Consider the following 19206-nt stretch of genomic DNA (forward strand, 5'->3'; position numbering starts at 1 on the left):
GGGAGCGTTAATCCGTCCGTGAGGGCGAGTTCTGAGATTGTTGGCCGGAGCGGGTTAATAGCACAAAGGCAGAAGTTGGGGCGCTAGAGTGTTTATGCTTGTGGTGTAGTTAGTTGGTAGTATTTATAAGTGACAGAGGATTTAGAGTTGACCTGCATGTTTTCCAGGTCGTTTAGTAGAGCTAGCTTGATATGACAGTTACCTGAAGGCCAACACAGTCCAGCAGACAGACAGGGCCAACAGGGCGGACAAAAGGCATGGCGTGACGCCCGTTCATGTTCATGGCGCCAGATGGGCCGGATTAGATAAGCAGGCAAGACGTGTCTCAGGCCACGATGGGCTGTTGGCAGGGCGGGGATGGGGCGAGGAGAGACTGTGTGGCATTGAAGGGGTGGGGTTTCAGCTCGCGGCCATCAGGTGGTGGAGGTTGGAGCTTGTGTTGATTTGAGCTTTAGGTGGTGCCTGGTTGGCGATGGTTGTCGATTATCGGCGTGGGAGGGGGCAGGTTAGAGAGAGGCGTGGTTAGGGTCCAGAGACTTAGGGTCACGCAAAAGCAGGGGTTGGGATGTGTGGTGGTGTTTCCCAAGAGGGATATAGTGCAGATGTAAATAGAGATAAAAGCTAGCAGATGGGGGTGGCTGGCCAATTAGAAGCTTGGATTACAAGCTTGTAGGAAAGGCGGTTCCTTGATTTGGAAGCAGAGTAGGTAAAAAAAAAAAAAACTTGTTGGGAGGGGAGGGGACAGTTCGTTGAGCCCGGGGAAAAGGACAAGGGAAACAGGGAAGAAGGAAGGAGGCAGCAGCAGTAACGGAGGACCCGAAGTTATGCAAAGGGCAGAAAGGTACGTACAGCGTGAATTACAGCGCAGCACAGTACAGTACAGCAGAGTACAGGATAGACATAGATAGACAGAGACAGCCAGTCTACTTGGAGCCAATTGTGGGCCCGCAGACGAGGTTTATTTTGGTGATGCCCTGTGGCGGGCTTCTTGTGAGGTTGAGTTGGGTTTTGAGGGGCGGCTGGCTGCCTGGCATCCATTGTCTGTGTTAGGGTGGTGCTGCGTGTACGCTTACTCTTACCGTGCTTGTTGTGCCTGTGCCTGGATTGGATTTGCTGAGAAGAGCCGCATTATGGCTGGTTTCATTGGCGCCCGCCGGCCAAGCCGCAGGGCAACTGGCAGAGATAGCCTCGGCCCTGTTGCGTTTTCCAGGCGGTCTAGCGCTAACGCGAGTGCCGCAAATCCGCCGCCCCTTCTGTAGCCCAGCCCAACAAACTGTCAGCAGGCCTGTCTCAGCACCGTGTTTAGGGCCCCTTCCCGTTGTCTCGCGGTGGCCCCCCCTGCAAAAGCGGCTTAGGCCAAATCCCGCCAGGCGCCTTTTTTTTTCTTTCCCATTGTACGTACCGCAGCCCCCAACACAAAACAGGCCAGAAAAAAACCAGCACTACAGGTACAAGATACATGCAAGCAAACGGCGGCTTCTACTTATAATAGCATCCAAGCTCGTCCCTTGTGGTCTTGGGTTCTCCTCTTCTTCTCTCCGCTTTCTCCTCCCATCGCTCGCCTGCCAGTGACTTTGTGGCTCTGCTTTCCGTCGTCCTGAACGAGTCGCCCTCTGCAGCTTCTGCGAAGCTCTGTTTTTCGTTTCCCTCCCACTACTGGCTGTCCGCCCCCTTCTCTCCCTCCCTGGCCCGCCATGTCCACCGCCAAAGCCGCGCCCGTCAAGGCCGACGCGTCGGTTGACGGCACGTCCGACTACGTGCCGCTCCGCAACAAGAGCTACGACATCTCCAAGCCCCACATCACCGAGCTGCCCATGACGTGGAGCAACTGGTGGCAGCACGTCAACTGGCTGAACTGCTTCTTTGTGCTGTTCCTGCCCGCCGGCGGCTTCATCTCGACCTACTGGGTGCCGCCCCACCGCTACACCATCCTATTTTCCCTGGTCTACTACTTCAACACCGGCATGGGCATTACCGCCGGCTACCATGTACGTATCCACTCTTGACCGCCCGCATCGACTCCATCACTAACCCGCGTCACAGCGTCTCTGGTCCCACCGCTGCTACAAGGCCACCCTGCCCCTCAAGATCTACCTTGCTGCCATGGGTGCCGCGTCCATCGAGGGCTCCATCCGCTGGTGGTCCCGTGACCACCGCGTCCACCACCGCTACACCGACACCCCCAAGGACCCTTACTCGGTCCGCAAGGGCCTGCTCTACTCGCACATGGGCTGGATGGTCCTGAAGCAGAACCCGCGTGCCAAGGGCCGCACCGACATCAGCGACCTCAACGAGGACGCCGTCGTTGTCTTCCAGCACCGCAACTTCATCAGCTGCATTGTCGTCATGGCCTTCATGGTCCCCACGCTCTTCTGCGGCCTGCTGTGGGGCGACTATTGGGGCGGTCTCGTCTACGGCGGCATCCTGCGTCTCTTTGTTGTCCAGCAGGCCACCTTCTGCGTCAACTCGCTGGCCCACTGGATTGGCGAGCAGCCCTTTGACGACCGCAACTCGCCGCGTGACCACGTGCTGACTGCCCTGGTCACCCTGGGCGAGGGCTACCACAACTTCCACCACGAGTTCCCGTCCGACTACCGCAATGCTATTGAGTGGTGGCAGTACGACCCTACCAAGTGGTGTATCTGGACCTGGAGCAAGCTGGGATTGGCCTACGACCTCAAGGAGTTCCGCGCCAACGAGATTGAAAAGGGCCGTGTGCAGCAGCTGCAGAAGAAGCTTGACCAGCGCCGCGCCCAGCTCAACTGGGGTACTCCCCTGGACCAGCTGCCCGTGCTGACCTGGGACGCCTTCCAGGCCGAGATCAAGAACGGCAAAGGCCTGGTTGTCATTGGCGGCATTATCCACGACGTGACCGACTTTATCGGCGAGCACCCTGGTGGCAAGGCCCTGATTTCCAGCGCCATTGGCAAGGACGCCACCTCCATCTTCAACGGCGGCGTCTATTACCACTCCAACGCCGCCCACAACCTGCTGTCCAGCATGCGCGTCGGCATCCTGCACGGCGGCTGCGAGGTCGAGATCTGGAAGCAGGCCAAGCAGGAAAAGGACGGTGTTCCGCTGTACGACTCGGCCGGCGTCCGCATCACCCGCGCCGGCGACCAGGTAACTCGCCTGACCCAGCCCGTTGCTTCCGCCGATGCTGCGTAAATAAATAAAAAAACACACACACATGCCAGTAAACTGGCTCCTTCTTTGTTTTACGATGACATGAAAAATTGCCCGGCACTAGAGTGTCTGTAAGCCTTGCGGGCACTTTTTTGTTTTTCGTCTTGGGTTTGATTCTCTTGCTTTGCTTTCTCTTTTTTTTTTCCCCCCTCCAAATTCATAATCTCATGCAAAAAAGAACATACATTACACAGAACCAGTCTTGCTTTTTTGTATTAGAAAACGGCGTCGACGGTGGGATCATGATATATTTTTATTTCCTTCTTTCCCTTCTTCCAACAGGTGCATTACCACTAGTTTGTCTTTGAATTCTCCATCAATACCAAATATATGCTACCAAAGCATTTTCATCACCAGTCCAATTCCCAATGTGGTTGTAATTCTTTTTTTCGTTTTACCCATTGTTTCACACGTGCGACGTGGGCTCGCTAGTGTGGGAGGTGGGTGTCCAGTAAAGGGTTGTGTTTTGGTGAGTCCCGTTCCAAGCCTGTATTTTGTGTAACGCGGGCAGACCGAGGGGAAAGGCCTCTGAACATTGTAGAAGCACGGCGACTTGGGAGAAAGCATCATACGCCCTGCCTCTCTTGGATCACAGGCAGAATACACACTGTCCCAAAAAGTGCAGAAAGAAATAAGAAAAAAGATAGTTGAAACAAACAAAACCCCACTCAAACTAGCTGTGTATAAAGTATCACGTGAAATACAAGTAAAAAAAAACAAGCAAAAGAAAAAAGAAAAAGAAAAGAGCAAAGACACCCCGAGAAACAACACACGCCAGGAGGAAGCCGTCTTCCTTAGCGATATACGGAAAACCGACGAATGGCCTTGGGCCCAAGTTCACTACACACACCAAACGTTAGTAACCACACACACATACACACAGAAAACAAAAAACAAAAAAAAAAAAATACTCACTTGTAATCCACCCGACTCAGACTCATGCTCCGCAAGCTCTCCAGACTCGCCGCATCGACATTGTGCAGACAAAACGCCATGCGCCCCGCCACCTGCGCGCCCAGAAACACCGCCTCCTCGTAGCCGTGCTTGGCCCACTCGCCGAGGTAGGTCGGCAGCGGCGCGAGCCGGATGCTCATGGGCGTCTGGCCGTGCAGGTGGCGCGACGACGAGGACGAGGACGAGGGCGCGTCGCCGGCTGCAGCGCCCGCCGTGGCTGCCTGCAGCAGCGGGTTGACGCCGGCGGCTGCGGCCGTGGCGGGCTGCGCGGGCACGGCGCTGGGCGTGGGCGTGGGCACCGGCGTGCCGGCGGCAGTAGCAGCGGCAGACGCGGGCGCGGAGCCGCCGGCCGTGGGGGTCCCGGCGACAGAGGGCATTTCGCCGGCGGTGAAGATGGACGCGGACGAGGGCGAGATGAGGTAGCGCGCTGCGAGGAGCGCGAGCAGGTTGTCGCGCAGGCCGCGCACGCGCGCGCCGTTGCCGACGACGACCAGGTTGTCCCAGCAGGCTGCGCGCATGTGCGTCGCGGGGATGGCCTGGATGGCGCGGTAGACGGTATCGGCGATGCGCTCCATGTCGGCGTGCGAGATAAAGAGCAGGCGCTCCGGGCCGACTTCAATGTCGCGCTGCACCTTGCGCGCGATTGGCCCCGGCGGCAGGTCGAGCGCCATGGGCAGCTCGGCGAGGTCAGGCGCGGCGACGGGCGAGCCGGTGGCGGCGGCAGCAGCAGCAGCAGCAGCGGGAGCGTCGGGCGCGGTGGGGGTCGGCGGCGTGGCGTCTTCCATGAGGATCTCCTCGTAGTGGAAGATGTTATGCGTGCGCTTGCTGTTGGACAGCTTGGGCTTCACAGGCTCCTGGGCGTCCTTGCCGCGCTTTCCCTTGCCCTTTTCCTTTTCCTTTTCCTTGCGCGCGAGAAACTCCTTGGTCTGGCCGCTGGTGACGATGCCAGCCACGTCCAGCACGCCGTCGTCGGCCGACTGGTCCTTGGGCTCGTCGTCGGCATCACCCGCTGTCGCAGCGGCGGCGGGTCCAGCAGATTGCGCGGCGGTGGCGGCAGCGTCGGCGGTAGCGCCAGCCAGGACGGGCTGCGGGTCGCCGCGCTCAGTGGGCATATCGTAGTAGTGCGGCGGCTGGTTGACAAAGGGCAGGACCTCTGCGACCGGGCTCTTCTTGAGCTGCTCGGCCATTTCGTAGGTGAAGCCCTTGTCCTTGAGCATGCGGTGCAAGTTGCGCGTGAAGAGCTCACCGCCGGCCTGCACGTTGTCGGTCTCGCTGTGCGGGTGGACGACGCCGAGCGACTTCTCGCTGACGATGCTGCCGTCGTAAATGCAGGCCACATCGACCTTTTGGAAGCCAATATCCACGACAGCCATGCTGGGCCACTTGAGCCCGTACTGCGTGGCCAGGGCATTGTGCATCAGGCACAGCGCGGGTGTCTTGGTCTTTTGGAAAATAAAGCGCGTAATGGTCTCCTTGCACGTGCGGCTCCAGTGCGGCGAGCCGACCAGCACAATCGGCGTGTTGTGGAAGGTGCTCGTCAGCGAGCTGTGCACGTGGTCCAGGAAGGCCAGAAAGGCCTCCATGTTGACTATGCGGCCCGTGTGCAGCGGGTACACGGCGCCCTCGTCCGAGTCCTTGTCCTCAACCCACTCGTCCTCGTCAGCCGTCGGGCCTGACGAGCCTCCCGCCTTGCTGCGCTTGAACGTGTGGTACGGGCGCCAGCCCGGGCCGTCGGGGTTCTGGAACATGCGCGTCGGGAAGCGGTGCACTGGCGGCGTCAGCTCGTGGCAGCCCAGCTGCGCCAGCGTCGTCTGCGTGCCGACGCAGATGATCAGGATCTGCTCCTCCTTCCACTTGCCCTGCGGGACAGACATGGCGGCAGATGTAGGCGGCGGTTTGGCGTGTATTCGTGTGTGCGTCTCTATCTAGACTCGCTAGTCTCGGCCGTCGGCGCGCCCGTGTTCGCCGCGTCACGACGTCTCAATGTTCAATGGCGGGGTAGCTCCAGAGCGACACGGCCGGAGGGAGGGGCGGGGCGAGGGGGGTTTACAGCAGTCAACGGAGAGGCGGGCGATCAGGCACGTGCAGTCCCGGAGGAGGCAGCTTCAAGCTCAAGCACAACTAACAGCGGCTGTCGCAAAGCAAGAGACCAGCGCAAAAGTTGTCGCGGGCGGCGATGGGGTGAAAATCGAGAGAAGACTGACTGGCTGCGGCGGCGGGAGTTTCGATTGGGGCGCCGTATGGGAAGCAAATATGGAGAGAAATATGGCGACTCAACAAGCACGGAAAAAAAAGAAATAGACACCAAGCTTATGCAAGAAAAAAAACAAGGTCTCCAGGTTTGGACCAGAAGTTTCTTCTAAAGCTGCTGATGCCGGAGCCAAGACCGCAAGGCTGTCTGTCACACAACTTTTTTTGCACGTTGGCGTGTTTAGACACAAGGCTGACGCCAGCGCGTGCTGGTGTTTTGCGCCACGTGGCTGCGCGGCAACCAAGTGTGGCGCTGGATACGATGTGTGGCGTTTCCATTAATACCATCGCCACTCTTCAGGTGCAAAGGGGAGTTCAGCAGAGACCAAGTATTACAAAATTATCACTGAACAAAGCTCGCAAGAGACTCTCTTGGCTACAAGCTGCTCCAACACGTTTGCGTCACGATGCCAACAATCATTTCTGTAGCCTCAAATTTTGTCTTTTCTTGTACCTGGGTATCCTAATCATAACGTCCTCGCAAATACAAAAGCAGCCCCCAGGACACCATCCAAACCAAAAGCAAACAAGTGTATCCAACAATAACAGCAAACCCGTCATCCAACGGCCCCAAGAAGAAAGAAATGAAAGGGTGTGAATAACAATAAAAAAAGTAATAGGGACAAAAAAAAAAGGGAGGCTCCTCATTGCATGTCATCAAGACACAATGATAGTCGACGCGTTCTGGGTACCGCAGGACTTGAAGCTGTTGTTATCGGAGCCGACGTCTTCCTCATCAGTAGACTCGGTCTTGTTCATAACCGAAGGAGGGAGCGTTGTGGCGGGTGTGGCTCCCTCGGGCGACAAAGTGTAAAAGGACTTGCCCTCGGCCGTGGGCGTCATGTCATCGTATGACGTGGGCGTCAAGGGCGACGTCACCTCCTGCGCATGCTGCACAATCAGCGAGCGGGATCGACCATGGCCCATGACCTCAATATGCGGCTTGGGCTTGGTAGTCTGGCCACGAGATGGTCCAATAGAAACAATCGAGGCGCCGTTTGAAGTGATAGACGTCACTGACCCGGATCTGGACTGCGCAGGCTCCTCATTGGTGAAACCCTGACGCAGGGGACTCTTGAACATCCTAAAATCGCCAATCTCAGACTTGCTGGACTGCGACAAGCGCGCCGGGCTGCGCATGGGCAGAGGAGGGGGCACTCTCTTGGCAATTGTTACCATGGTGCCCTTGGCTTGGACAATCTGGGCTTTAGGGGTGCGGACGGGTTGCACAGCCGAGACTTCGAACACGACAGGTTCTTCGTCATCAAAATCGTCGAATTCATCGTCATCATCGTCAAGATCCTCTCCATCATCAGACCCCGAGTTTTCGAGTTCCTCATCAGTCACATCAGCCTTGGAGACACACGTGGGAGATACTTCACCACAAGTGTCTTCCTTAAGGTCAATGGACCGGGTGCTGGGGTTCGAGCTACGAGATGAAGCGCTCTGGCGATCACTTTCGGTGGTAGTGGTAATGGATTCAGTGATCGGAACACTGTCCAGGGTGTGCGTCCCGCTAAGATGTCTGATGGAGCTGAAATCGATCTTGGTGTAATCTACTTCTTCTTGCTTTGACTCAAAGGACGCCCGTTTCTCCTCGTTACTAAAGGCAGGGCTGGGCGCAGTGACAGGCGTCGCTAGTGTTGTATGAGTACCAGCGTCGGTCAAGAAAGTAGCACCAGTTCGGGTCGACATGAGACTGACGCGGTTACTTAGGGGTGAGAATATGTCAATGCTGGAGCGAGAGTAATGTTTTGAGCTGGAGCCGTCAAACTGGCTGCTGGGAGGGCGGCCGCGCGAGCCAGCTTCACGAATCTCCATGCCCGCCATCTCCAACGCCTTTAATCCAAACGGATCGGGGTCTTCGGGGTGTGGAATGCCAAATGCTAGGCGAGGCGTTTTCAACGGTTCAATCAAAGGAATAATTTTGGGCGATTCTATTAGCGCATCGCCGGGGGCCGGCTGTGTGGAAATTTGCTCGATCACGGCGGCATTGTAATCGATGCGGCCCTCGGCTTGCTTGATGACCTCGAACAAAGGCCCTGTTTGCTCAGCATATTTGCTGACCCTGCCGGCAAGCACATCCATAACGGAGACCTCACGTTCATAGAACTTGTGGTTTTCGTTGACACGCTCGCTGAGCATGCAACCGTTCAGGTTGACCTTTTGGGCCTTGCCACGAGCCTTGAGATATGTGAAGACAGTGTTGCCCAAATCTCTCCACTGTATGTCTTCTTCGTCGGCTCCGGGAGCTACAAGCGGTCCACCTATGAGACCGACGTCTTCACCCAGGGTTGTTGAAGGTTGTGTCAATGATTCGAGTGCGTCGACATTGTTGATGATAAGGACGCAGTCATAAACATCCACGCCGATTATGAAGCTCAACGTTGGCGTGTGCAGAATTAGGGCTGATGGTGGAGACCAAGTCCCATCGGCCTTGCGTGCAATGAGGATACCAGAGCCTCCCGATCCAGTCATCCACAGACCGGAGCGCATACAAGTAAATACTGCGATTCCGGCTGCATTCTGGATTATCCGTTGTGGTATTCGTTTCGTAATGTTGAGGGGCGTCTGGGGATCTGACGGCTGGTTGGGGTCTAAGTCGTCCGTGTCATGCAAGGGCGCCAAATAGCCGTCGGCTGTAGTGAAATAGCAGGTTAGCGGGCTGATCTGACGCGAAGTGGTTTTTGCAATGACGTGTAGAAACCCACGGAAGGGGCTGAGTTGGAGAGGGTTGGTTGTCTCGTGGTTGGAACTCACTGCAAAATGACTTGAGAATTCGGGCGGCCTTGTCACACTCCTGATCCAAGCCGGCCGGCCAGAACTGCTGACTGTCGAATTTCCCACTTGAAAGAGGTCGTAGGCCGAGCGACTTGAGTTTTGGCGATGTTTGTTTTGGTGAGGTTTGTTGTTTGGCGGCATGTTGTGAATTCCTCCGGTCCCAGGAAAGAAGAGCAGATACTCGCTGCATGATGAAAGGTTGGGATGTGTCGTGTTGGGTGTTGGAAGAGAAGGCAAGCGTTGGTACAGGTACGTATATACGCAGGCCTCGCCTTCTCCTTCGTATGGAGTGGCGAGTAGCGCCGGAAAGACGGGCAGTCCTCGGTGGAGCGGGATCACGATTAATTTACGTCGAAAGACAATGTTGGGTCGGGTAGTGCTGATCGTCACGTTTTGAATGTGTGGGTTTGGTTGACGATGGGAGACGATCAAACTTGACGTAGAGAGCGAGTGCAATATGGGTGGCGGAGAGAATCTGAGAGGGGGTTGAGGCCCAAGTAGGCTGCAGGCCGGATGGTAAATAGAATAAGGAATAATAGGTGTAATAGCAGATTCGAGTGTGCAAAGTATAGCAGACGGCGAGATGAATGGCAAGTCGAATTAGGGCGGGTTGTGAGAGAAAAAGAAGAAAAAAATATAGCTTGCGATGAAATGGCAGAGGCGGAAACACAGGCGAGCGAGCAAGGAGGACGACCAGCTTTATTGAAGTGATCGAGAGGCGTGTTGGATGGATTGGAGGCTGCTTCACGCACAAAGTTTCGCTTCCCTGGCTTTGACTGACTTGACTTGGCTGGGCCTTGGACCAAGGTTGTATGTGCTTACCCGGCAGCGACCAGGGTACGTCGATAAATTAGATGGGAATAAAAATAAAGAAAGGGAAGAAGGAGAACGGGGAAGTGGAGGGGTATCCAGCAGCAGGGATACGAAGGGATGTGAAGCACGAGAAATGAAAGCAAGAGAGTGTGTGCGAGAGCCAGAGTGAGAGCCAGAGCGAGAAGCCGGCGAGACTGGCAGAGAGGGAGAGTGAAGAAGAAGAAGGGCAGCAATGCAGGGCTGGATTGCGGCTGGATGCTGTGGTCGAGCAGAATCCGGCATAAACAGCGACAGTGGTGCCGGCGTGAACGGGCTTTTCCCGGTGGCTGTGGTGTGGGTTGATGGATGGATGGAATTTGGTGTTGACAAGGCGACAAACAAAACAAAACAAAACAGAAGCGCAGATGAGGAAGAGAAAGCAAAGGAACAGAACGGAACGGAATGCAGCGTGGGCACGAGCTAAGCGACGAATTAACAGATACTTGTGTGAGTTGTCGAGTCTAGCGCTACGCCTCTCGCATACATGCTGTCAGTCTACGTGATGTGGAGCGAAGTGGTGCGGTGGCGACAACGACGAGGTTGAGCATGTCTCTCTCTAATGGTAAGACGAAGCTAGTGAAAAAGCGTCGGAATGGGGGAGCAGAGCGACGAGAGAAAAGGAAGGGTATGGAAAGGGCCCTTGAAGAAACGGAGAGAACAAAAAGGAAAAGAAAATAAAGAGAAAAAATAAAGAGGAAAAGAGAGAAAAAATGAACAAGAATTCAGAAGAAAAAAGGAAAGAAAATGCAATAAAAATGGGGAGAAAAAAAGAGAGAAAATCCTCTTTGAAAAAAAAAAAATTGAAAATCCCCTCCCCCGCCAGGCAGATGAAGATGAACCCGGACCCGGGCAACTCCCGAGGGATTGGGCCAGCGTGTTAAGTGAGATGGATATGTCTTCTGTTCGTCTGTAGAGTAGAGCTATAATTTAATGAAATGTAATGCTGCTTTTTCTTGCGCTTGTGCTTGTGCTCGTGCTCATGCGTGGGAAGTGGATGCGATGCGTAAAGTGGCCAGGCTTAAAGTAGCAACGGATTTTGCTCCATCAAGGAAAGTCGCTTCAAGCCGCTGGCTGGTGCTTTTTTTTGCGCGTTGCTGAGATGGACGGACGAGAATTGTTGGATGGAGAAGAAGAAAAAAGGGAGAGACAGAATCTCAGCCAAGGGACGAAAGGGAAGTCAAGAGTAGCACCCGCGTTATTGTATCCTGAGGCACCAAGAAATCTGAAGAAAGAAATCAAAGGGAAAGAGCCCAAGGGGCAGGAACCCAAAGGGCCAAGGAGACACGCCAGAGAAAAAGAAAAGAATGCAGAACCTGCGATTTCAGCCCGAGATGAGCCCTACAGGAGGCAGTTGCGCGAAACACAGACCATGTAGCATGTAACTACCTCGTTGCTGGGATTGTCATTACATCACAGCCAGTACGTAGTGAACTAACAACGTGTGGCCTCTGATCTATTGGTTGACTCCTAACTAGTTGCTTGTTGAACTTGCAGCCGTTCCGTTCCACACGCGTCACTCACTCACTCACACGCAGCCAGCATAGATGCAACCGCAAAAGCCGGGCTACGTACCAATCGGCGTCTTGTTAGTGCAGGGGTAGAGGGAAACAAGAAAAGAAAAAAACTGCGCCCAAGTGCCAAATCCTTTGTCAGGCAAGAGCGAAACCTGCGCAGGAAACAGCCAGGCACTCACTCTTCTGTACCTTCCTTGTACGGCCCAAAAGGCCAGACCATCGGTCCGCCAGACCCGCCAGGCCTCTAGTTGTTTGGGTTTTCCCGCTGTTTTGCCGCCGGCTGGCTCTGTGAAACCCTAAACAAATCAAAATTTTCACGCTCTTCTTCCTCCTTCGCCCCAGAATCAACACAGCCCAGCCCCCACCAGAGTGCCGGGGGAGATGGAGAGGAGAGGGGCTCAGCCACAGCGAAGCCGGTCCAGCCGCCACAGCCCACGGTGTTTTGTGGCTGAGACTCTCCCAACTGAACTACACGCAAATACATGCACAGTCATGCATATAACTGGCCGGTGTTAATATTTAGGGCAGCGAGAACTCCCGGAGCAGCTCAGGCTTTGCACACATGGCGTAGCACGGGCACGACGGTTGGTGCATTGTGGCCCAAGCTTCCGGGTCGATCGATGTGACGGGGGGGGGGCTGATGAAAAAAAGCATCGTGACAAGACAACAAAGACAAAAAAACATATTTCGAAAGCCTCCCCCCTGGCGGAAACGAGCGTTGGTTAGGTTGGCGAGCCCCAAGAAAACAATCTGCCGCGCCCTGGGCTGTAGTGTCGTGTATCAACTGGGTTTGAGGGCACGTCGAGGTTTGGAATCATGCAAGGATCGAGCCGCATAACCACGAACAAAGACACTGGCAAGTTTTCTTTTCTTTATGCCCATAGTTACTTGTGCCGGCCCAGAAACTGTTTCTCAAGATTAGCCAACTAGCCATCCCTACAGCCCAACGTCGCATAACGATGACAACATGACACAGCTCATCCAGGGCCAGCCAACATTTCTCGCCCTCCATTGTTTGTACCTACTGTCCGCCTCCGTCCGACTGGGACTGGGACTGGGCTGCTTGTCTCTGCAAGCGAGTTCTGTCTTGTCTGTGTCTGTGTGTCTGAGACATGTTGGTCCTCAGCAAAAATAGAGGAAAAATAGACAAGCAAGAGGTCTGTGTCGAGATGGGCCGGGCGTCTTGTTCAAGCGATGCACTTAGGGTTAGAGAGCGATCTGCGTGTGAGTGTGGTTAGGGTTTGGAAACCCAACATACTACCACTCTCCAGAAGTTTGCCTACCTCTCGCCTGCCGATGCTCTGCGCACAGACTCCGTCAACAGGAGCATCTAGCAGGTCGCTTGTTGCCTGTTGCTTGTTGGTCTTCACTTGCCCCCAACACCCGGTCACTCTGAGACTTGCCCTGTTTGAACACCGTCCCATCTGCCGGCCGCCCGTCGCTAAGATTACAAGTGGACACCACCTCATCTGAACGGCCATATATCATTAACTAACTCATTTATTTATTGGCACTTGTACACATAAACCTGCAGATATCCGATGCACGTGAGATTAAGTAAACAAGAGACCACCATTATCACCACCACAACAAAACAAAACATGAGAACACCGCCAAACCGGCACATCCACAATGTCCAGGACGGGTGCCTGCACTAGTCCTAGTCTTAATCCTCGTCCCCGTCCTACCAAATACTACAACCAACCAACTAACCAGAGCCACACTGACCTTGGGTGTGTAACACCTCCTAAACTCCACTCCTTGTGCCTGTGCCGCCAAGGGACACTCACGCACGCCTGATATATGCCATCCCAAAACAATATATCCTCCAGAGTCCCTTCTCTGCCCCTATGCTTGTTCTTAGATGCGTGCTACTGCCGCCACACATGTGCTACCATCACAATATCAAGGGATTGCTACCCCTTTCTATGCTTCTCTCGAAGCTCTAGCTTTCAGCTGGCCCAGTCGCCGGCCGGTAGCCAACAGACGATCTATGTTTGTCAAAATGCCGTCTATTGTTTTGCTTGTAGTCTTCTGGTAATTAGATGCTCTCCCTGGCTCGTCTTTCTCTAGTTCCGCCCTAGGGATGAGTCCAACTCAGCTTCAGCTACGGCTGACCACACCCGCTGCCCGTCTCCCTCACAATTAAGCTGCTCCCTAGGCCCAGGCCCACTAGCACCAAGCGCATGGGTTTCCGCTCTCGCGATCCCCGCTTCAAAACTCCCGGCTCTCGCCAATGTTACACGTATCAAAAACCCCCGTCTCCGGGATTCCGCTATTGCGCAGCGCCTCGCGCAGCATCTGCGGCGGCTCCATGACCTCCTCGTTGGTCAGCGCCCACGTGCCCCAATGAATGCCCATGGCGCGTCTACACCGCGTATCCTTGAAGATCTCCACCGCGTCATAGGGGTTGGCATGGACGGGCGAAAACGCCGAGCGCGGCGAATACGCGCCAATGGGAATCAGCCCCAGGTCAAACGGCCCGCGCAGCTGACCAATCTGCGCAAATTGTGGACAGCGCGGCAGGTTAGGTGCCGCCACATAGTCGTTCTTACTCGGCGGCACGTACGCCACCGCGCGGTAGCCCGTGTCGCCGCCGAACCACACCGACTTGCCGCCCGAGCTGACGGCCCACGAGCACCACAGCGTTGTGTCGCGGTCAAACGGCGTGCGCGCCGATGTGTGCTGGCACGGCGTGCACGAGATGGTCGCATCAATGGTTTCCGGCGGCGTGCCAGCGGCGACGTCGGTGGCTGATGTGGGCGCTGCCGACGCAAGCGGCAGGAGCTGCATGCTCTCGGCTCCCGCGGCACTGACCCCATCGGCCGAATGGCGCGCCACCGCCGGCTGCGCCGGCTGCAGCTGTAGCCTCAGCTTTGCATCTTCCCACCAGTCCATCTCGGTGACGTTGCGCAGGCCGCAGGCCCGGAACCACTTGGCGAGGCCGAGCCCGACGAAAAAGTGCGCGTTGGGATGGTGCTTCTGCACGTCGAGCACCGACGGGTGTGACAGGTGGTCGTAGTGGCTGTGGCTGATGACGACGGCGTCGACGGCCGGCAGATCGGCCAGCGTGCACGGCCGCGGCGTGTAGCGCTTGGGGCCCATGAAGGACAGCGGCGAGCAGCGGTCTTCAAAAACCGGATCAAAGAGAACGCGCAGGCCCGATGGGAACTCGACAAAGTAGCATGCGTGGCCGAGCCAGGTCGCACGCAGCGTCGAGCCCCCAGCTGCGCGCGGCGCACGAAACGCCGGCGTGACCACAGGCACCGTCGGCGGCCGGGTGTCGGGCGACTTATACTCGCCTTTGAGCGCCACTCTAGCAGCCCAGGTGGTTAGTCGCGGGCTATGGGGCGGGTTCGAATGCGTCACTTACTTGGTAAGGGCTTTCACTATGGTCAGCGGCGATGAGCCCTGGCCCCATGAATCATAAACGTTCTGGAAGCCGGCGAGACGTCCCCTGCGGAGCACGTGGTGGCGCTTCTGCGCAGCATCTTCGGGGCCGTTCTCGATGGTTGGGAGAACGGTGACTGTGGCCAGGTAGGAGATGGCCATGGCTGAAGGGTTGGGAGTGGGAGTAGGAGAATATGTGCAAGGGTTGCTGTAACTGTGACCAAACGACTGAGTGTGTGCCCAAGTATGAATGCACCTCTATGTATTTATACCCTCATGTATGCCCTCTTATGAAAATGCCCATACAAAGAAAGTCTCGGTATTAATACCCCTCTAGCTAGGCATTGCCCGCAATATAAACACCAATCGACCTTCCTCTAACTAATACCCCGTTGATCCGCGTCGGCATTTAGAACTGCACCTCCGATCCCAGCCTCCTCGTCGAAAAGCCAACTCTTTAGCGGTCCCCACGTCTCTCCGACTCCGTTGCACAGCCCCGCCAGCCAATCACGGCGCCTTTGCTCGACTGTGATGACTAAGCATTATCAGCAAATGAAGGGTACTTGGTACATCTTGTTCTCAGCAAGCTTCTTCATTCAATGCGGTGCATGCAAGTATACATGTAACTAAGTCGTAACTAACGACTTATTAGCTACTTGTCGTTATATGAACCACAACTATCACTCCAGCTCACGCAAGCCAAGGCATCCTCTTCTTTTTCCATTGGGCTTCGTCGGGTTCTTGTCACCTGGCCTCATCCCTCTTCCAGCCTGACTTGCGTTGTGTTGCGGAATACTGCCCAACATCTGCCTCCACCTCTGCCTTGGGTTCTCTCTTGGGATCTCTTGATATCCATCAGCTCATCACCACCCACCATGTTCAAGTAGGTCCTGTTCACGTTACACACACACACATGTGACCCAGGCTCCGGCACAGCTTACACGCCAGCCGGCCCACACCCCGGGGCTCCGTATCCACCCACACCCATGTCCCCCCGCCCCATCCAGCCACTAACTCTCGCCACCCAGGGCCTACAAACGTCTCTCGCCCAACATGCGGGCCGCCCTCGGTGGCGGCGTGATTGCCTGGGGCGCCATTGGCATGTACGTGTCGGACCGCATCGAGGAGCGCTACGAGGCGCCGCCCGAGGACCGCGCCGTGGTTGAAAAGTACACGCCGCGTGTGATTGCCATTGATCGGCGGTAGAAGGACGGAGGATGGAATAAAACGGAGAGAAAAAAAAATAAGACTCAAGGGGACGGACACCGGGCAGGGTGCCTCTACGGCGACGGCTTCTTGCGACACATGTACAACTACACTTTGATATCCAGACAGTATTTTTTCTTTTCTTTATTTCTCCATAGCAGCATATCCAGACGCATTTTTGAATAACTCCAAATTTATTTTGTTCTGACTTTTCTCCCTCTGCTTTGCAGCCTGGAAGCCAGTCCCAACCCCGAGCCCCAAATATAACTACCAACACCAACTCCAGAGAGCCAACGCCAACCGATAGCCAGGCAACCCTTTTCCACAAACACCGAGAACAGAAGAAGAAGAAGAAGAATAAAGAAATAATAACGATGGACTGCAGAGCAGAGGAGACCAGATACTACCGCTTCTCTCTCTCTCACTCTCTTTTTTTTTCATCGTTTTGGTGAATTCTTTCCTTTTTTCACATCCCAACTTTTCTTTTTCCCCATCAAAAAAAGTCGAGCCCAAGAAAGACCAAAGAGAGAAAAAGAGTATAAAAGATAGAAACGCCACGACATAGACCGAGTCAAGAACCCCAGCTAGTCAGCAAAAAAGAAGAATGATATGGAAGAACCCCAAGATAAACCATAGACAAGGCCGTTAAACAAGAAAAGGAAGAACCAAATACTAGAGCAACATTGTAGACATACACCCTATTCTCTCCCCTGACGCTCAAAAAGAACACAACAACTGTGGTCTCTGTATTCCACACCCTCGTTGAAACATTTCCGCTTGCCACCACACAAACGACTCGTCGTTGTTTGGCCCCCTTCCCACAACCTCATAGTAAGGCCCAAAAAACAAAAGCAAAGAGTCAACTTTTGATAAGTGTAGACAGGGTAAAAAAAGACAGATATGTAGCACAAGGAAATGAAACATGGGATGAGAGGAGGCGTGAGGATCAACGGAAGAATAAGGTGGTGCCGATGCTCCAGAAAAAAAGGAAGAAAATAAAGGGGGAGGAAGAGAAAAAATAAAGCTTTTTTTTATCAGACGAAAAACGAATAATGCGATAGTTTGTATGTAGGTGGTAGCAGTGATATGTTTTCCACTGTGTGTAAAGGACAGGCATCGGGTTGGAAGTAATGTTATGTCCTGAAGGACAATGACACAGCGAAGGCAAAAAGGAAGAAGGAAAGAAAAGAGAGTCAGTTTCCTCAGTGCCAAGTCCTCTTCAAGAGAATCTATCCAGTCAAGACATTATTGTCTTGCCTGGCTCCGATCTGCCTCTGTTGGATCGACTGCATTAGAAGGACACGAAGAATAAAAAATAAACACAAGAGAAAGAGAGACCACCAAGTGTCCATCATCATCTTACGCACCAGGTTGGAACATCTGAGCCCAGTCCAGGCCGGACTGCTGGGCCGCAGAGGAAGTAGCACCGTACATGGGTAAGCCGCCAGCCTGTGTAGTCATGGTGTAGTTCGTCAGGGGCTGGCCAGGCATAGTCACCGACACATCGGTCGCGTATGAGGACTCGAAACTGGGACGAGTACCGGCAGCAGCTGCCGCCAAAACATTTCCTGTCAGGCCGAAGGAGTTTTGGTTATTATACTGTAATAATTGATCTGTGGAAACGATAATGTATGAGTGAACTGACTTTGATCGGGGGTAAGGCCACTAAGGGCATTTGTGACAGGAACCACACCGGTACCAAAAGGGTGAACTATACCATCCTGGATAGCACTGAGGCCGTTGAGGTGGGCCATGTCACCAGTGTCGGCAAGCACATTTTGCTTCTGCTGGTTCTTCTTGACATGGGCTTGAGGGTGCGACAGGTGGCTAACGCCAGTAGGGTTGCCACGGCGAATCGAGCACTTTTGGAAGTGGCGCTTAAGGATATCTGAGCGAGAAAAGGTATCGCGGCATAGAACGCACATGTAAGGGCGGTCGCCAGTGTCTAGCAATTGGCGTTAGTATATTTGCAAAATTGAGGCACAACCAGAGCGGCCAGGAGGAATTCAACTTTGCATTTTCGCAACTTACGTCTAAGAAGGTGGCGCTTGAGATGCTTGGCATGCAGATAGGTCTTGGTGCAGTGCGGGCACGGGAACTTTCCATCGGCGTCTTTTTGGGGAATTATGGCGCCCTTGCCGCCCATCTGGCTGACAGAAGGACGTCCAGGAGCGCTGGGAAGGATGCCACGACGGCCTTGCGAGCCAACTACATGGGTAGGCTCGCCCTCGGGGAGCGCGTGGGCAATCATGCCGTTTCCATACGGCGCTGTCATTCCTTGCTGGAGGAGGGCCTGGTTCGGCATCGGGCGCAGAATGGGCGCATTGCGGTTGCTAGGAGCCGGAGCAATGGGCTGCTGGTGCGAAACGGCAGGCGTAGACTGCGACATCATAGAGGACGTGTAGGCCTGGGGAGGGGGATACTGGCTCTGGGTAGTGGCCATAGAGTAGAGCGCACCACGGGCAGCGGACTGAGTAGTACTCTGTGCGACAGCGGCGGCAGCAGCGGCGGCGAAGTTGGGCATTTGTCCGGTGGTGGGGGTGACGCTAGTGGGTGTAGCCGGACCACGGGACGCATGATCACTGCTGCCGGTAGGGGCATACAAGGGCTGCATGGTGGGGGTTTGCTGCTGCGACTGGGAAAGGGGAGGGAGTTGGTTCAGAGGGGACTGGCTTTCGCTGGCCGGCATGCTGGCGGGAAGAGACTGGCTCTGGTTGATGGGTGACGGGTAGACAGAGCCGCTGGGAGCAGACATGGTAGGAGTACTGGCAGCGGTGTTGGGGCCGCCGTTGATGGTGGCAGCTGCGACGGCAGCAGCCGCCGCGACGGCGGCGGCAGCGGTTGCGGCATTACGATCTTCCATGACGATGGTATGAATTTTTTTTTCTTCCACAAGCGCGTGCACTGGTGGGAGAAGAGAGTCGTGAGCGAAACTTGTTCGTTATACAACAAGCGCGTCACGCGAATTCTAAAGAGTTGTGGTGGATAGCACAGTACTCGGAGCGGGTCGCGACCTTATTTGCGCCGGACAGAAAAAATTGGAAATGATACAAGATGGTGGAAGGTCGGGGTG

The 19206-nt window shown here is 54.9% G+C and overlaps 5 protein-coding genes across 5 annotated transcripts; 1 reads left to right on the top strand and 4 right to left on the bottom strand.

The window, feature by feature from the left end:
• Positions 1 to 1694: 1694 nt before the first annotated feature.
• Positions 1695 to 3168, top strand: BROUX77_008025 (uncharacterized protein; the record flags this gene model as incomplete). The annotated part of the gene is made up of 2 exons (XM_073753184.1): positions 1695 to 1988; positions 2044 to 3168. 2 exons carry the CDS (start codon positions 1695 to 1697, stop codon positions 3166 to 3168), a joined length of 1419 nt encoding a protein of 472 aa, XP_073602318.1.
• Positions 3169 to 3980: 812 nt separating this feature from the next.
• On the bottom strand, positions 3981 to 6014 carry BROUX77_008026 (uncharacterized protein; the record flags this gene model as incomplete). Its single annotated transcript, XM_073753186.1, has 2 exons — positions 3981 to 4026; positions 4102 to 6014. 2 exons carry the CDS (start codon positions 6012 to 6014, stop codon positions 3981 to 3983), a joined length of 1959 nt encoding a protein of 652 aa, XP_073602319.1.
• A 1033-nt stretch (positions 6015 to 7047) lies between these two features.
• BROUX77_008027 (uncharacterized protein) lies at positions 7048 to 9361 on the bottom strand (the record flags this gene model as incomplete). Its single annotated transcript, XM_073753187.1, has 2 exons — positions 7048 to 9029; positions 9151 to 9361. The coding sequence occupies 2 exons, from the start codon at positions 9359 to 9361 to the stop codon at positions 7048 to 7050; spliced, it is 2193 nt and encodes a 730-aa protein (XP_073602320.1).
• Positions 9362 to 13751: 4390 nt separating this feature from the next.
• On the bottom strand, positions 13752 to 15089 carry BROUX77_008028 (uncharacterized protein; the record flags this gene model as incomplete). Its single annotated transcript, XM_073753188.1, has 2 exons — positions 13752 to 14853; positions 14911 to 15089. The coding sequence occupies 2 exons, from the start codon at positions 15087 to 15089 to the stop codon at positions 13752 to 13754; spliced, it is 1281 nt and encodes a 426-aa protein (XP_073602321.1).
• Positions 15090 to 17492: 2403 nt separating this feature from the next.
• On the bottom strand, positions 17493 to 18996 carry BROUX77_008029 (uncharacterized protein; the record flags this gene model as incomplete). The annotated part of the gene is made up of 3 exons (XM_073753189.1): positions 17493 to 17701; positions 17779 to 18078; positions 18165 to 18996. 3 exons carry the CDS (start codon positions 18994 to 18996, stop codon positions 17493 to 17495), a joined length of 1341 nt encoding a protein of 446 aa, XP_073602322.1.
• Between the last annotated feature and the right edge of the window lie 210 nt (positions 18997 to 19206).

This window comes from Berkeleyomyces rouxiae (assembly GCF_048999995.1).
Source record: "Berkeleyomyces rouxiae strain 22BRR77 chromosome Unknown BrBRR77_ptg000012l, whole genome shotgun sequence".
Classification (NCBI taxonomy): domain Eukaryota; kingdom Fungi; phylum Ascomycota; class Sordariomycetes; order Microascales; family Ceratocystidaceae; genus Berkeleyomyces; species Berkeleyomyces rouxiae.